The following is a 17,906-nucleotide window of genomic DNA, read 5'->3' as shown; positions in this document are numbered from 1 at the left end:
TTTTTTTATTGGTTACACGACGTTTTAATTTTTGGAAATTAATCTCATGTGATACTAAAAATTGTACATTCGGTCGAAGTCCATTCATTCCGGAACTTCAGTTCACTTCTGCAGTTTAATATTATTACACAACAAACTCTTGATGTCATCCGCGATGTTTTGGTTTTATCTCAGCTCGATATTTTTTTGCTTAACGTTTGTTCCAACAATTGCTTTGAATACTACACATATTTCTGAAGGTAAGATCAAATGAATACATTTTCTTTTATTTACTGCAGGAATATAAGAAATGATTTATCTCCCGGAATACGCAAATATGTTATACAGGTGATGTCAATAAGACGGGTTTGATCGCGATTTAATTAATAATCAAAGTAACAAGAATTCTCCGAACGAATTTAACGATTATTTCAAAATGTTTACATCGGGAAATGATCTACACACAAGAGAAGACGAGTGTAGGAAGTTGTGTTGTTTATGTCTTTTTCCTTCACCTTTTGTCTTTAAAAAAATATTTCTCTTTTGTTTACCTTAATTGTATTTCTGAGAATCTGAAATTGTGTTGAAGGTAAACGATGAAATTCGTTTAATGGTTTGTATCTGTTCTTCGGCTGTAGATTTACCTGTAATCATTTAAAAATCATCACTTGATTTTTTTCCACCTATCAGTCTCGCGGGTGGGGGGGCTTCTTCCACCGAATATTCTATGGAATTGTCTCTGATTCATTGAATTCTACACGGTTCACTTTCAGTTGGAGTAAACGTTACAGATAGATGATTATTGGCTACTATTCAATATAGTACCTGATTATTGTTATTGTTTAGCCCAGGCCAGCTCTGATCCAGCAATTCTGACAATCAAAAGCTTTCCAGCCTCGATCAATCCTCCTCTTTTTTGTAATCTTTTAACTCTGTCCATTATGTTTTCCCATTTTTAAGACAGTCAGGAGTGATATTGATCGACGGTAGACGGCGATTTAGATATTGCTTTGAGCGTGTAGAGTGAGCGATTGCTCGTAAGTTCCTGATGGCAGTGCACATATGAATACCATCAAAGCAGACCAGGATTCATTATATAAACCACATAAAAGTGGACAGGAACGACAAATTAGAAAGAAAAAGGACAAAAATTTAGCTGTGAAAGGTGGTTAAAAGCTGGCTACTGTGGTAATGCTAGGTTCCAAAATCAAGAAGTTAGGAAAACAATCGAAATTGAAAAATGTGACAGCAAGTACAAATCCGTGAATTGCTTTTAACATTAAGCGACGATAAGTCTATTTGAAATTACATATTTATGTTTTTAATCTCTTGTAACAGTAAATTTCATTTTCTCCCCCCCCCCCCCCCACCCCCGATTTGGGTCAGATTCGAAAGCTGATACCTTGTGCTAAAGGCACACCTACGCAATTGTGACCCCACCCATTTGTTTCCTCGTAACTTTGAGAAAAAATGGGTATATTTTTTAATGAAGCTTTCTACAAATATCTTTCAGAGTTCGTACATAACTGTTATATCGGAATTTAATGTCAAAAAAAAAAAAAAAATTGCGGGCACACACACACACACACACACACACATACTAAACTTACATCACAATTATTTTCAAAATTTTAAGTTTCATTTTGTAGATATCAGTTTGGTATGCGTCATTATATATGTCTACAGCCCCACGGTTTTTTTTTTTTATATTAACTTCCAGCGTAATCATAATCTGAAAGGTATTTGTTGAACATTTCATAAAAAAATACCTATTTTCCTGAAAGTTATGAGGAAACAAAAGTCGATTCATGTGAATTTTCCGAAACTCCTCTCACGGAAAGCTTTTTTTTTTTTTCACTATGAAGCCCCCCACCCGCGAGACTGATAGGTGGAAAAAAATAGAAATCTAGTGAAATTGCTTGGAATAGAGTGCCCCAAAATCAAGTGATGATTTTTAAATGATTACAGGTAAATCTACAGCCGAAGAACAGATACAAACCATTAAACGAATTTCATCGTTTACCTTCAACACAATTTCAGATTCTCAGAAATACAATTAAGATAAACAAAAGAGGAATATTTTTTTAAAGACAAAAGGTGAAGGAAAAAGACATAAACAACACAACTTCCTACACTCGTCTTCTCTTGTGTGTAGATCATTTCCCGATGTAAACATTTTGAAATAATCGTTAAATTCGTTCGGAGAATTCTTGTTACTTTGGTTATTAATTAAATCGCGATCAAACCCGTCTTATTGACATCACCTGTATAACATATTTGCGTATTCCGGGAGATAAATCATTTCTTAGAATCTACACAATCTGAAGCCTATTTGTGGAAAATTTCATTGAAAAATATACATTTTTTTCTAAAAATATAAGGACACAAAGTCGTGGTGGTGGTGGTGGTGGTGGGACCCTTCGGTATGGATGCATGCTATGTTAGAAACGGCTGTAATGGTTGTGTTAGTAATAATGGTTGTAGGCGTATTATTATTATTATCTATTATCAAGGCAGAAGCTGGTGGAATCGTTAGCATGCTGGGCGAAATGCTTAGAGATATTTCATTTGTCTTTACATTCAGAGTTCAAATTCTGCCAAGGTCGACTTTGCCTTTCATCCTTTTGGGGTTGATAAAATAAGTACAAGTGAAACACTGGAGTTGATGTAATTGACTATCCCCATCCCCCAAATTTCAGGCCTTGTGCTGCCAGTTGAAAAGATTATTATTGTTATTATTATTATTATTATAGATGTCGCACAGTATACAATATCGTGAAGATGTTGATTGAAGCTATTGTGTCAACCGGGGGTTTGTATTGTTTGTCAAGTCACAACAAGGGCCACAGACAGACAATACTTTACGCAATAAGCGTGCAGTTCCAAGTAATGCCGACTTTTGCAATACATCTACATTGTAGGATATTTCTAAAGTATTCAGATGTCTTTTTCAGCTTGGGTGGTATTGAACCCAATGCTCCGATGACAATAGGGATAACCTTTATGTTTGACTCCCGTAGCTGCCACGTCTTAGTGATCTCAATTCGCTGCTCTCCATATTTATCAACTTTTTCTCCTTCTTTTATGATGATGTGTTAATCTCCTGGTACTGCTACATCGATTATTAGGCACTCTTGTTTGTCCTTCCTAAAGGTTACTATATCTGGCCTTCAGTGCTCTAACACTCTGTCTGTCTGGAAATCGAAGTCCCAGAGGATTTTTGCCTTCCCCTTTTCGTCCATTACCTTTTCTGGTGTATGTTGGCACTAAGCACCCGTAACCACATATCTGTACTTACGGCATGGATATGAGGTTACAGGTGCTTGGTATCAACATTATTATTATTATTATTATTATTATTATTATTATCATCATCATACTATAATGGGTGTAATATCCGTCTGTACTCACATCAATGCCAAACGGTTGGGCCAATTGGCATGAAACTTTGTAGGGGTTTTCGGGGGAGTCTCTAGGGTGGTTTATATATAGGTTTAGTCCCTCTCCCAGCCCCTATTTTCAGAGAAATTCCATCGAGGTAACTTTGGTAGAAAGAATAGGGTGGCCTATACCCTCCTAAAAGACATGCTTGACCTCCTCCTTCTTCCCCTGTCCCTATCCCACCACTCCCTCCTACCCAAGTAACACCATCAATTGAGGCAAATTTGGCACCCAGAGGTAAGTTTTGTAAGAGGAATAGAGATGCCTACCTTCTCCTACAGAGATCAGTCCAACCTCCTCTTCCCCCCTCGCCCCGCCCGCCCCCCACCCAACCCCTTCTCCCTCTATTGAGTAATACTGTTGAATGAAGTAACTTTGGCAATCTGGGCTTGCTACACTGAATGTGAGAGTCAGATCTCTCCTTTCGAACACATGAACAGATTCGAAACATTGTTTACAAAATAGAAGCTGATCATTTGTGAAGGAGCATGTCCACTGTTAATACTTTGGATTTTTACTCTGGTAACTTTTCTTACTATGTTTCATACTACGATGTATAAAACAGTGAATGACATGATATGCGTGCATTATATTACAGGTCAATTAAAATGTAACAAAAGATTTCTTTATGTTGTTCATTTATTATTTTATTCGTGTCAGATCATGACACCAAAACATAAGTCGTCAATTGGGGAAAAAAAACAAGAAATGCTGCTTCTACCAGTTGGACTTGGTCGGACGAAGATTACAGACAAACCGAACAAGAAAGACATACAGAAGTACGGAATGCAAAGCGCCAAAATATAGAAGCGAAAAACTCTGAGCAACAAAGAAATACTTCAGCACATCGATCACTTAGGCTAAATCTGGCCGTCAGAGATGCAGAACAAGAGAACAATACCAGGTCGATCAAGGAGAAGTTCTCCTACAGTTAAAGTTACCAAACAAACCTATAACACTCGAGCGTGACTGTGAACTAGGCAAGCGTAATTGCAAGTCGAAGATGATGGGTTACAAAATATTTCCCTCGCGAATAGTGAAATCGATGAATCACAGATTATAACTGAATTGCAGTGCAAGATAGATTTTGACGAAAATAAGATCCCAATATCACACCGGTCTCACAGCTATGGCAGTTTTGGAGATTATGAAATGTCTGTTTATACCTCGGATACCTCTGATGTCTTCAGATAATCAGTTTCTATTTCAATTACGACACAGGCAGTTTCCTATCAAATTAACCTTCTCCTTTACGGCCAACAAGTCTCAGGGCCAGACTTTGGATCGCATCGGTGTGTTTCTACCCTCTCCCATGTTCATGCACGCCCAGCTGTATGTCGCGATGAGTAGGGGCAACGGATTCAGCTAATTTGAAACTTAGTCATGGACAAATGGAGAATATTGTTTACAAAGAGGTTTTATAAAGATATCACCATGAACGTGTTATGTAAATGTTTACATACATATTGTTCAATGACTGGCCTTCATGCGGGTGGCACGTAAAAGCACCCACTACACTCTCGGAGTGGTTGGCATTAGGAAGGGTATCCAGCTGTAGAAACTCTGCCAAATCAGATTGGAGCCTGGTGTAGCCATCTGGTTTCACCAGTCCTCAGTCAAATCGTCCAACCAATGCTAGCATGGAAAGCAGACGTTAAACGACGATGATGAAGTTACATTATATAATTTAGCACTATTAAATATAATGAATAGAGCCTGGTGTTGCCATCCGGTTTCACCAGTCCTCAGTCAAATCGTCCAACCCATGCTAGCATGGAAAGCGGACGTTAAACAATGATGATGATGATTACAACTAAAATTGTCTCAATTTGCACCCTGCTCTTATCACCCGTCGTAGATGGGTAAGTTTGCTAGTTATTATTAATGTTATTATTATTATGCTAAATGATATATTGTTAATAATGGAGATGGTTATGAAAGTAGTAATGACAGTGGTATTGTAATTAGTAACAGCATTGAAAGTAGTTGTATTTTGAGTAACGATGCCAGTGGGATAGGTGGTGACGTCAATAATGACCTGACACTGAAATTAGTTTAACACGAATTCTAAATATCAGAGGAAGCTTAACTGAGAAAATAGTTTTGTGTGTGGAAGGTGCACAGGTACAATAAGCACTGAAAATGTACAGAAAATAGACCTCGTCAACTGCCAGTGGGGTAAGCTAGAGGTAGTAGATAGCTTCTGTTATCTAGGTGACCAAGTTAGTAGTAGAGATGGATGCTCCAAGAGTGTAGCTGTGAGAATAAGAATAGGCTGGGCTAAGTTCAGAGAGCTCTTACCTCTACTGGCAACAAAGGGCCTCTCCCTCAGAGTGTAAGGCAGATTGTATGATGCCTGTGTGCAAATAGCTATGCTACATGGCAGTGAAACATGGGCTGTGATAGCCATTGGCTGGCATAGGCTTGAAAGAAATGAAGCTAGTATGCTTCACTGGATGTGCAATGTCAGTGTACATGTACAACAGAGTGTAAGCATCTTGAGAGAAAAGTTGGGCATAAGAGGTATCAGATGTGGTGTGCAAAAGCAACAACTGTGCTGGTATGGTCATGTGATGCATATTAACAAGGACCCACGCGCTTGTACACATACTTACCTCCCTCTTGCACTCTCCTGTCTTAGAAAGAACTTTTCCTCCACTCCTTCCCCTTCCAGTCCTTCCACAATGTAACCTCGTGGACATCGGTGGCGATTTTTTCTTCCTCCATTTTTCGCTTCTTTGGACTTTCATTGTTTCCGACGAAGAGCTCCGCTCGAAACGTTACATTCTCTCTCTTTCCTTTGCCAAGCGTCTAGTAACACAATCTGTATCACGTCCTCACGTTTTTTTTTTTGTCTTTTTCCTTTTTTTGAACTTATATATATATTTTATTTATATTATTATATTTATTATATTTTATTTATATTATATATATATATATATATATATATATATATATATATATATATATATATATATATAAATAATAAATGAGCATATGCATATATATACGTACATGTGTGTACATACCTACATCTACATGTATATATAGATGCATATCTGGGTACAGGACGTTGCAAAAAAACGTGGACAAAATGATAAACAGAGTACAGAAAACACATAGGCCACATAGAGAACATTTCCTTCATCAGCTGCCACCATTCTAAAACTAAGTGTTTCGAAGAGTTAGGGCAGGACGCATTGTTAGAATGGCTCTTTCCACGGACCACAAATTAAATTTGTACCATGGAGGAATGTAGTGGCAGACAGAGAACAAGACAGGAAAACGAAACAGTGAAAATAAATAAAAAAAGGCTATATGGCCAGACGTATACTGAACGCTGTGAAGCAACATATATGTATATATATATATATATATATATATATATATATACTAGCAGAAATATCCAGCGTTGCCTGGATTAAAGAAAATAATGAAATTCGAAAATGCCTTTTAGATCTCTAACATGACACATGGATTATGCGGTTCTCAACAGTAATTAGCTGAGGTACAAACTATTAATGTCAATAACATATTTTGTCCAATGTTCTCACTGTTAAAATTGTTAAAAAAAAAAAACAGGTAGTTCTTTGTCTTTGCAATCACCTTCAATTGTCAGTACTTATTTGAAACGCATTGAAGCCTGAAAATGCATAAACCCGAGAAGAACCAGCCTGCAGGCACTCCTCTCCTGTTAAAAAGTACATCAACTCCATGCAAAATACATTTAAATGAGCATTCATTATAATGGCATTCCCACATGCATTCTTTTCAAGTTATTTTGATGTTACACTCGCTTGCCCTGAGCCTTATTGCACGCAAATGGAGAAAACGTTCACTGCGTATATATCGATCGCTGTACGCCAGCGTCTAACAGCTTTGGCTTTTTAATGCACAAAAAATTGAAATTATTTTTTTTCTGTGCCTCTGATTAAAATTTTCGAAAAACAAACCCAGCCACATCACTTGGAAAAAAATAATCTTTATTGTGCTGGTTTTTCGTAAAATTTCGTGCATGGGAAAGGCAACAAAATCGCCCCTGCCCACTTTGAATGGGATATTCCTATCTTAAAAAGTAATAATTGATTATCTCGGTAACCATGGGAGTTGGAGGGCAATAAAAATCTGAACATGAGTGGACCATGCTGCCACTCTGTGCTGAATTTCACGCGATTCCACTGCACCGTTCTTGAGTGAATCTGCCGACACTCAATCAATCAATCAATCAAGCAATCAAGAACACTGCAATTTATAGTATATATATATATATCATCATCATCATCATCATCATCGTTTAACGTCCGCTTTCCATGCTAGCATGGGTTGGACGATTTGACTGAGGACTGGTGAAACCGGATGGCAACACCAGGCTCCAGTCTGACTTGGCAGAGTTTCTACAGCTGGATGCCCTTCCTAACGCCAACCACTCAGAGAGTGTAGTGGGTGCTTTTACGTGTCACCCGCACGAAAACGGCCACGCTCGAAATGGTGTCTTTTATGTGCCACCCGCACAAGCCAGTCCAGGGGCACTGGCAACGATCTCGCTCGAAAATCCTACAGGAGCCAGTCAGGCGGTACTGGCAACGGCCACGCTCAAAATGGTGCATCTCATGTGCCACCCGCACAAGAACCAGTCCAGGGGCACTGGCAACGATCTTACTTGGCTTGCCGGGTCTTCTCACGCACAGCCCATTTCCAAAGGTCTCGGTCCGTAGTCATCGCCTCGGTGAGGCCCAATGTACGAAGGTCTTGCCTCACCACCTCAGCCCAGGTCTTCCTGGGCCTACCTCTTCCACGGGTTCCCTCAACTGTTAGGGTGTGGCACTTTTTCACGCAGCTATCCTCCTCCATTCTCACCACATGTCCATACCAGCGCAATCGTCTCTCTTGCACGCCACAACTGATGCTTCTAATGTTCAGCTTTTCTCTCAAGATACTTACACTCTGACGGGTATTCACATTGACATTACACATCCAACGGAGCATACTGGCTTCATTCCTTGCGAGCTTACGTATGTCCTCAGCAGTTACAGCCCATGTTTCACTGCCATGTAGCATGGTTGTTCGTACGCATGCGTCATACAGTCTGCCTTTTACTCTGAGTGAGAGTCCCTTTGTCGCCAGCAGGGGTAAGAGCTCTCTAAACTTTGCCCAGGCTATTCTTATTCTAGCAGCTACACTTTCAGCGCACCCACCCCCACTACTAACTTGGTCGCCCAGATAGCGGAAGCTATCGACTACCTCTATACATACATACAATGGGTTTCTTTCAGTTTCCGTCTACCAAAACCACTCAGGAGGCTTTGGTCAGCCCAGGGCTAAAGTAGAATACACTTGCCATGGAGTGGGACTGAACCTAGAACCATGTGGTTGGGAAGCAAGCTTCTTACCACACAGCTATGCCTGCGCCCATATATTAATATTTCTTTTTCTCTCTTTCAGATGGTACAACCAATGTAACAATTGGTGAGCCCCTGTATATTTACATACATAAAGGGGTCAAGTCTCAGACTCTAAAAGTTAATGATATTATCGTAGTGGAAAGCTTTCTCATCTGTGAGGTGCACTGTGTTCGAGGGAATTTGACCCTTTCTTTGTCTGAAGTACCTTTTGAGGATGAAGCTGTTACAGGAAGAAATCTTGGTGTAGTTACCATTCTGAAACCAGAACAAAACACGGCTGAATGGTTTCTCTTTACAAACAACTATACTGGTGTTGCCTTGATTTATGTGAAGGCTCACTCACTATATGGTGAGTTCATAATTATGTCATTGCTATTCTATTGTATATAAAAAGAAGGTAGACCTACATTGTATGACAGCTGCTTTATGATGTTTTCCTTGTTATATATTATGTGTATGTATGCGAAAGAGAGAAAAGAATGATATATATGTAGGTATGTAAATGTGATGAAGTTGAAGAAGCCTGCCAAGAATTTTTTGATTCAAAGCCAAAGGATTGGTACTTTGACCAAATCCGAAAGCTTGCAGATTGTTGGCAGCAGGTCGTGAAAAATGATGGTCTTTATTTTGAAGAATAGTTGTTGTTTTTGAATAATTTCTTGTATTAAAGATCATTATTTTAAGATGGCGCACAAACTTTTTCCTCAACCTGATATAATACAGAATCATATTAGATGCTTGTTGCTTTTGATTTTGATGAGAAAATATAATTGTTAAACCTTAAATTTTAGATTTTTCTTTGTAAATTGAAGATCAACTTTCATAACCTCTGATCCAGTTAAACCTACAGTTTGTTGGAAGTGTGAAAAGGTATGACATCGGTCTATTGCATGGTTCACACTTCTTCTGCCACCAATATAAGGCATCTAAGGCGGCGACCTGGCAGAACCGTTAGCACGCCGGGCGAAATGCTTATCAGTATTTCGTCTGTCTTTACGTTCTGAGTTCAATTTCCACCGAGGTCGACTTTGCTTTTCATCCTTTGGGGGTCAATTAAATAAGTACCAGTTACGCACTGGGGTCCATGTTATCGACTTAATCCCTTTGTCTGTCCTTGTTTGTCCCCTCTGTGTGTAGCTCCTTAAGGGTATTAAAGAAATAAATATAAGGCATCTTATTTTGATATTCATTCTGAATATATATATATATCCCTGGCGACTGTATTTTCTGCTACTTGACCCCTTACACCTAAATGACAAAATTAACGACATGGTGGTTGAAATCTTCATAGATACAGCTCATCAGAAAACGTTAAGCGTCTAAAATTAACCGATCAATTCAACCTGGAAACCCGTATTCCGAACTAATTGATTCTGGATTATTAAATATTCTGTATCATTGGAAAGACTTTACATAGACTTCCTAGCAGTTGGGATTTTTGTCAGTTTATTCGAGATCCCATTTATGTTAACGAATGGTGTAGGAACACAGACTTTTATATTTAAAGAGAAATGGTTAGCTTTATGTTTCCATTGCCGAAAGCGACGGAGCCAAGTAATTCACCGTGTACACAGAGTTATCTCCCATCCATGCCTGAACTAAAAGTATTTCTAGTTTTTAACCCATTACCTACCAGTGATCTCATATGATATCACTTAAAAATTAAAAATTTCGTAATTATCTGTCAATATTTACACATATCTAACCTTTTTGCTATATCTACTAGGTATATTTCTCTGATATTCAAATGAGGTTTGCTAATTTTTCACCCAATATCTCGCTTATTTCTATTTAAAATGTTATTTTGATCATCCCAGCGTGTTTCTAAGGCTGTTTTATGCTAGAAATCAAAGTTTCATAAAAAAATTCCAGTTAATAGAATTATGAGAGGTAATGGGTTAATGCTCTTTGCATTAAATATTTTTAACAATAATTTATAATATGCACCTTGAATTTGGGGCCTTAATTAATTTAGCAGGTGTGGGAAAAACCTTGCTGTCTCATATTATATGTACTCCTGATTTTGGTAAAAAAATAGTGTCTTATGCATAGTGTTTGATGGTCAGTGTTTGATGGTTTGATGGTGGCAGCTTTTGAAGTCATGTACATGTCTGATATATCTTTCACTGTTTGTGTTATGTTTCCCTCGGACTGACTCGCAGAGATAACATAACGAGTTATACAATTTAATTATTACATTTATTGTTCAATTACATACAAAGAACGCACTCACCCAATGTTCGTTATGAATAAACAAAAGTCATGTCCGCCATATATATATCAATGACATTTTACTACGACAGTCCCACAAGACAACAACAATGAAACAATGAACTCAGACGAACCACATGACACACGGAACGTCAGACGAATTACATATCTAACAGTCCATATAACACCTCCCCACTGAAATTGATGCTACACAAGAAGTATCAACAGCAAAGTCTCTCTTGGGTTTTACGGGTTCTCTTGGACCGTCTTGGGTTGTCTGGTCCATACTCTGGAACGGGTAACATGGTCTTGGGTCTGGTTTGTCTTTGTGTTAGTGGCACAGTTTCCGAGATCTCCATCGGGTGATCTGTTGCAAATTCAAATACGGTGTTTTCTGCATCACCAGGTTCATTGTCTTCCTCAGTTGTGTACCGCGGTCGCAGCTGTTCCCAGTGTCATCTCCACATCGGGCCATGAGGTATGACCTTCACGTTAAAGCAGCGAGTACCCAATGACTTCTTAATGATTGCTGGTACCCATCGGGGATCTTTGTCTCGGCGAGGTCCATAGTAGAGTGCATACACAGGATCTCCGGCCTTGTACTGCCTGGTAACTTTAGCGACATCAGCCGAGCTTGGAGTCACCTGAGACTTATGTGCTTCCTTAGACTGTTTGCCTTGAGCAATGTGTGTTGGCGATGGCAGCAGAGAATCAATCCTTGTTCGTATCTGCCGGTTATTCAAAAGTTCACTTGGAGAGAATCCACAGGATGTTGGTGTTCTCCGGTACTGCATCAAGAATTCTTGAAGTGCTCGTGTTGGCGGAAGAGAAGACTTCCTCAGAGCTTGTTTGAAGGTCTGCACCAAACGTTCCGCTGCTCCGTTGGTAGCTGGGTGGTAAGGTGCCCCTGTCAGGTGTGTGATCCCGCGTTCTTTGCACCAGCTCTGGAACTCCTCAGACGTAAAAGTTGGTGCATTATCGGTGACCAGTGTGTGAGGAAATCCGAAGTGCGCAAAGTCTTCCTCAAGCAGATTCAAAGTGGCTTTGGAGGACGTGGAGGAAGTGGGATGAATGCATGGGTACTTGGAATAAGCATCTGTGATCACCAGCCAATCTCTACCCATAAAATTTATTGCATGGTCCAGATGTAAGCGGCTCCACGGCTTTTCTGGTAACATCCATGGGTGAACTGGAGGCTTAGATGGCTGCCTTTGATGTTCGTTACATGAATCACATCGTCGACTGGCTATCTCTATAGCAGCATCGATACCAGGCCAATATACAGCAGTTCTTGCTAGCTGTTTCATGCGTTCCATGCCAAAGTGTCCGAGATGCAGAAGATTGAGGATCTTTGGCTGCAAGCTATGTGGAATCACAACTCTAGATCCATGTATAAGGCATCCATGACAGATACTAAGTGAGTTTGATAACTTACGGAACTTGTTGACTTCGTCATTGATCTCCATGTTCTTTGGTGGCCAGCCTTCACGGACGTAGCGCATCACTGTAGATATCACTGGATCTTTCCCTGACTCTTGACGGAGGACGTTAGCATCCACAGGTTGGACTTGAATACTAAGAGCTTTGATGGCACACACCATGTCTATGTCTTCACCATTTTCCTTTCTGTCAAAGTCGTTGTCATCACCGAATGGCAAGCGACTGAGGGCATCAGCATTGCCATGATCTGCTGATTTCCGATATTCAATGGTGTAGTCAAACTGGTTCAGCCACAGGGCCCATCGTGCTAGTCTGTTAGCAGCGAGAAGTGGCGTCCCTTTCCTCGGACTGAATAGTGATGTCAGTGGCTTGTGGTCAGTCACGAGTACGAATTTACGACCGTACAAATACTGGTAAAACTTCTGCAAGCCAAATATGATAGCTAGGGCTTCCTTTTGAATTTGACTGTAGTTACGCTGTGCAGAAGTGAGAGTCTTGGACATATTGGATATTGGGCGCTCGCTTCCATCAGGATAGCGGTGAAACAGGACTGCTCCAATACCAACGTTTGATGCGTCACAAGCCAGTCCCAAAGTTTTGTTTGGATCGAAGTGTATCAGAACTTGACTTGATGAAAGTACATTTTTCAAGTGATCAAAAACTGACTGTTCCTCATCTCCCCACTTCCAAATAGTTGACTTTTTCGTAAGGCAATAGAGTGGCTCTGCTATACTGGCTAGGTTTGGGATAAACTTTCCATAAAACTGAACTGAACCTAGGAAAGATTTCAAGCTTGATTCGTTCGTTGGAGATGGCATCTTTAAGACTGCTTCGACTTTGGATCCCTTAGTGATCCCTTCAGTCGACAAAATGTGTCCAAGGTATTCTACACTGGGTAGTGCAAACTGGCACTTTTCACGGCGACATCTGAGTCCATTGTCGCTTAGACGTGTGAGCAGACACTTTAGGTTGTTTAAGTGACTGTTTGCATCTTTCCCACTGACGAGCATGTCATCCTGGAAGACGGCCACTCCAGGTAGATCATGGGTCAGGTTTTCCATGATCTCCTGAAAGTAACCAGGTGCTGACTTGATTCCGAAAGGGAGTCGTTGTTGCAGGAGTACTCCACGGTGAGTGCTGAGTGCAAGTCTGCGTTGACTTTCTGGAGCCAGCTTGATCTGATTATAGGCATCAGCAAGGTCTATCTTTGTATATCCAAATCCACCTCCGAGTTTCTGCATCAGTTCAGCAGGGAGTGGCATTGGATGACGGTGATCAGCAAGTTGGTCATTAATTCCCACAGAGTAGTCACCACAAATCCGTAGTTTGGGCTTCAGGTTGCTTGAAGCGTGTGCTTTACGAATCGGTACCACTGGCGTTCCGTATTCATTGAATTGAACAGGCTTCCAGATTCCCTTGCCGATGCCTTCTTCGTAACCTTTGGCGAGGTCATCACGAAGAGCAAATGGGACCGGACGTGCCTTGTGAAAGACTGGTGTTGCGTCCGATTTGAACTTCACTTCCAGTTCAAAGTTCTTGAGACATCCCAATTCTTGCTTGAAAAGATCTGGAAATTCATCACACATGTTGTGACAATCTTGCTGCAGGGAAACATAGGGCTCGCTTGAGGTCTTTGGATACATCCCTTCTGCACCTTCCCTCTTAGCTTGGCTGTCTATGCTTTTCAAACCTAGAGCAGTGTCTACGGAAATTCCCAGAGTCTGGATAGCATTCCGACCCAGCAAATTAAGATCAGAGATCTTGGTGACTATGTAAGGTATAAGATCCTGCTTACCAGTTGTTAGATCCTTGGTTTGGCCCATGAAAGTTCCTAGAACAGGCAGGTTGTGCTTGCTGGCAGATTCATAGCGATGCTTGACATCTTGCAGCTTTGGTCTTCCAAGTTGTTTCCAGACTGACAAGGAAACAAAATTGCCTGTAGTAGCAGTGTCCAATTCCATTGTGAACAGTCTGTTCTGGATTGTTACTGGCACAATTAAACTGTGAGTGTCTCGGGAAACTTCACCTAGGATCGCCTTGACTAGCTCAGCTTTTGTGATTCTTTTCACGGGAGTTTGTGAATGGCCATTGCGTTGCTGATGTTGTTTTTTCCTACACACCACTTGCAAATGACCCTTTTTATCACAAAAATGACATTTGGTTTCCCTGAAAGGACAGTCTGTTGCTTTGTGGGCCTTTCCACATCGGTAGCATTTCTCCTGGTTTGTGGAATAAGACTGCTGATGTTTCTTTTGAGGACTCTTATTCCTGTTCTGCTGGACCTTGTACACCTGCTTGGTTTTGGAACCGTATACAGTTTCTTTTGCAACCTTTGCTGCGTCTTCAGTCTCAATGGCAACCTGGACAGCACGGGCAAAATCTAGTTCTGAGTCTTTTATCTTAAAAAGCGCCTTCAGAACCGCTTCATTGTTAACCGAACATATGAATCTCTGTCTCAGAGCTTCATCCTGTGGGTTGGTGATCGCTGGAAAATCACAGGTAGCTGCATCCTGGCGTATACGTGCTGCCAGCTCCTGGAGAGTTTCGCCTGGCTTCCGCTGCATATCACTCCAAAACTTGAAACGCTCTCTCACAATGAAAAGTTTAGGGTCGAACTGTTCCTTCATGAAGTCAACGATTTCGTCCATTATCAAGTTGTTGATATCTTTAGGCGGATTTTGTTGGGTAGCCAGATTAGCAAGTAGTTTGTAAACAGTAGCAGTCTGATTGGTCAGGAACACTTGTGCCATGCGTTTTTCAGGTACAGCATTAGCAGCCACAAACGTACGGAATCTTGACCAGTAATCAGGCCATAGTTCTGTCGCTGAATCAAATGCAGTAAATGGTGGAATCGACACTGTTGTTGAAGCAGCTGAAAAATAGCCACTAGAATCGCCTTCAACTTGTCGAGCACCAAACAGTTTTAACAGAGCGTCCATATCTCTCTGATGTTGTTGCATTTGCTTGTCCATTTGTTCCCTAAACAATTTAATAAGTTCTACTGTCTGTTTTTCAGCCATTGTTATTACGATGAATAATTTTACGGTAAAGTAAGCATGTATCCTATCGGCGACGCCAATAAACTCTGTTATGTTTCCCTCGGACTGACTCGCAGAGATAACATAACGAGTTATACAATTTAATTATTACATTTATTGTTCAATTACATACAAAGAACGCACTCACCCAATGTTCGTTATGAATAAACAAAAGTCATGTCCGCCATATATATATCAATGACATTTTACTACGACAGTCCCACAAGACAACAACAATGAAACAATGAACTCAGACGAACCACATGACACACGGAACGTCAGACGAATTACATATCTAACAGTCCATATAACAGTTTGGTATCAAAGTATTATCAAACTTTGCACATTCTTCTGTAACATCTACTATGTTAAGCCCCTAAATGACAGAGTGCCAGTTATTGTTAGTTAATCTTATTCTCTATATTACATTCTTTCTGCAGATCCCTTACCTGGAGGTTGTAATCAAGAATTTAATTTGGAAATCGATCCAAATATCAAAGTGACATATCCCAAGTTACTGACAAATGTGGACTTCCAGTGGTCAAATGGTCACTTCTCCCGATCAATGCTACCACCAAGCTGTGAAGATATGGTAATGCAGACAAGTCTGCATTATTATGTTTTCGTCTATTTTATGAATGAAGTTCAAACAGATGACTTGTCCACCCTGCAAGCTGTTACGAAAATGCTTTCGGTTGATGATATTTTTGAAACTGGAAGATATGTAAGTAGTTTTTATATTTTATTTCTTTCCAGTAAATTTTATAATTGTTTGTTACATGTGGTATCCATTATAAGCTGTCATTGTTGGAGAAAGATTTCAGATATCAAAATCTATAGAACAAAGGATAAAATGCCTTTTTATATTTCCTAATGTATTAAAGTGCTGATATTTGAAACCAATATTTTTACATGTACTTTTATATTCCGTGTTCAAATCGTACCAAGTTTGACTTTATGAAGAGGAGAATTGATAAAAGGAACACCAGTCCTAACTGGGGTCAGTTAAATCACCCTCATCTCTTCCCTTAAATCAAGTTCAGAATCGTTGTTGTCATCATCATCATTATCATGCTCCTTTAACATCCATTTTCCATGCTGGCATGGGTTGGACGGTTTCACAGGACCTGGCAAGCACCAGTTTACAGTCTGATTTAACTTGGTTTTTATGGCTGGATGCCCTTCCTAATGTCAACCACATCACAGAGTGTGCTGGGAGCTTTTAACGCGGCACCACATGAGTGCTTTTTACGTGGCAATGGCGCAAGACTCGTGCAGGCAAACCTCTTCAATAGGGGGAGCAGCCTTAACACTTCTGCTGTGTAGGATAGATCTTCTGGAGTACAGCCGGGTGCCAGGTATCTCAGGCCTTTGTCATCTCATCTGAAAGGGTCAGCATCCTGAGCTTGTCCTTCAGTACTTCGTCCCATGTCTTCCTATGTCTCCCTCTTCCACATGTTCCATCTACTTTAAGAGATTGGCACTTCTTTATGGAGCTGTCAGCATCCATCCACATCATGTGACCAAACCAGCACACTCTTCTCTCTTGCGCACAGCAACCAATTCCTCTTATACATAACTTCTCTCTCAATGCACCAGAACTTGGTCGAACGTGTACACTGACATTGCACATCCAGTGGAGCATACTCGCTTCATTTCTCTCCAGCCTTCAACATGTCCCCTGCATTCAGGGCCTGCGTCTCACTATCATATAAAATTGTTGTTCATATACATGATTCATACAATCTTCCTTTCACTCGGAGAGAGAGAACTTTTGCTGCCATCAGAAATAAAAGTTTTCTGAATTTTCTCTATCCTATCGTTATTCAAGCAATTACACTTTCCGTGCATCCTCGCCTACAGCTAATTTTATCCCCTAGGTAACAGAAATTGTCCTCTACCTCTAAAGAGCCACCAGGGCATTTGAGAAAATCAACTTTCCATGTATCAGTAGTTTTTATGGTTCTCCTGCATCTTCCACATACAAACATTACTTTCTCTGATAACCTTCCTGTTGTTCCACTGTGGGTCCATGGCTTACACTGGGTACACTGTATGGAATTCCTGGCTACTCTTTTCCGACAGATAAAGTAATGCCACTTACCAGAAGTGGGTGGGGTCCTGTCTGTTTTAATTGCTGGAAAGAAGTAATTTTTGAAAAATGTAAACTAGACATTTCTTTTGTGGGTTAGCATGTCATATCGTTTATGTCATCAAGAATACCAATGCATTAATTATTGGGTTGATGCATAATTATTGTGCCAGCCCACATTAACATTGCATTAATATTGTTATCGTTAATGATGATAATAATGATGATGATAGTGATGATGACAACGACAACGACGATGGTGGTGGTGGTGGTGGTGGGGGATGTGTGACGACAACAACAACA

At 40.3% G+C, this 17,906-nt stretch overlaps 1 protein-coding gene across 1 annotated transcript in view; it reads left to right on the top strand.

Annotated features, from left to right (window-relative positions):
- The window catches only part of LOC106867834 (transmembrane 7 superfamily member 3), a 47,228-nt gene that overhangs the window by 9,066 nt on the left and 20,256 nt on the right, over positions 1–17,906 (top strand). Inside the window, exons 2-3 of the mRNA XM_089353061.1 lie at positions 8,863–9,171; positions 15,952–16,235. Coding sequence (XP_089209187.1) covers positions 16,077–16,235 — 159 coding nt within the window. The 5' untranslated portion in view covers positions 8,863–9,171; positions 15,952–16,076. The remainder of the gene's footprint in view (positions 1–8,862; positions 9,172–15,951; positions 16,236–17,906) is intronic.

The sequence above is a fragment of the Octopus bimaculoides genome, chromosome 5, assembly GCF_046866305.1.
Source record: "Octopus bimaculoides isolate indiv1 chromosome 5, ASM4686630v1, whole genome shotgun sequence".
NCBI classification, from domain to species: Eukaryota; Metazoa; Mollusca; class Cephalopoda; order Octopoda; family Octopodidae; genus Octopus; species Octopus bimaculoides.
Note: the sequence above shows the minus strand (reverse complement) of the source record. Positions and strands in the feature narration are given on the sequence as shown.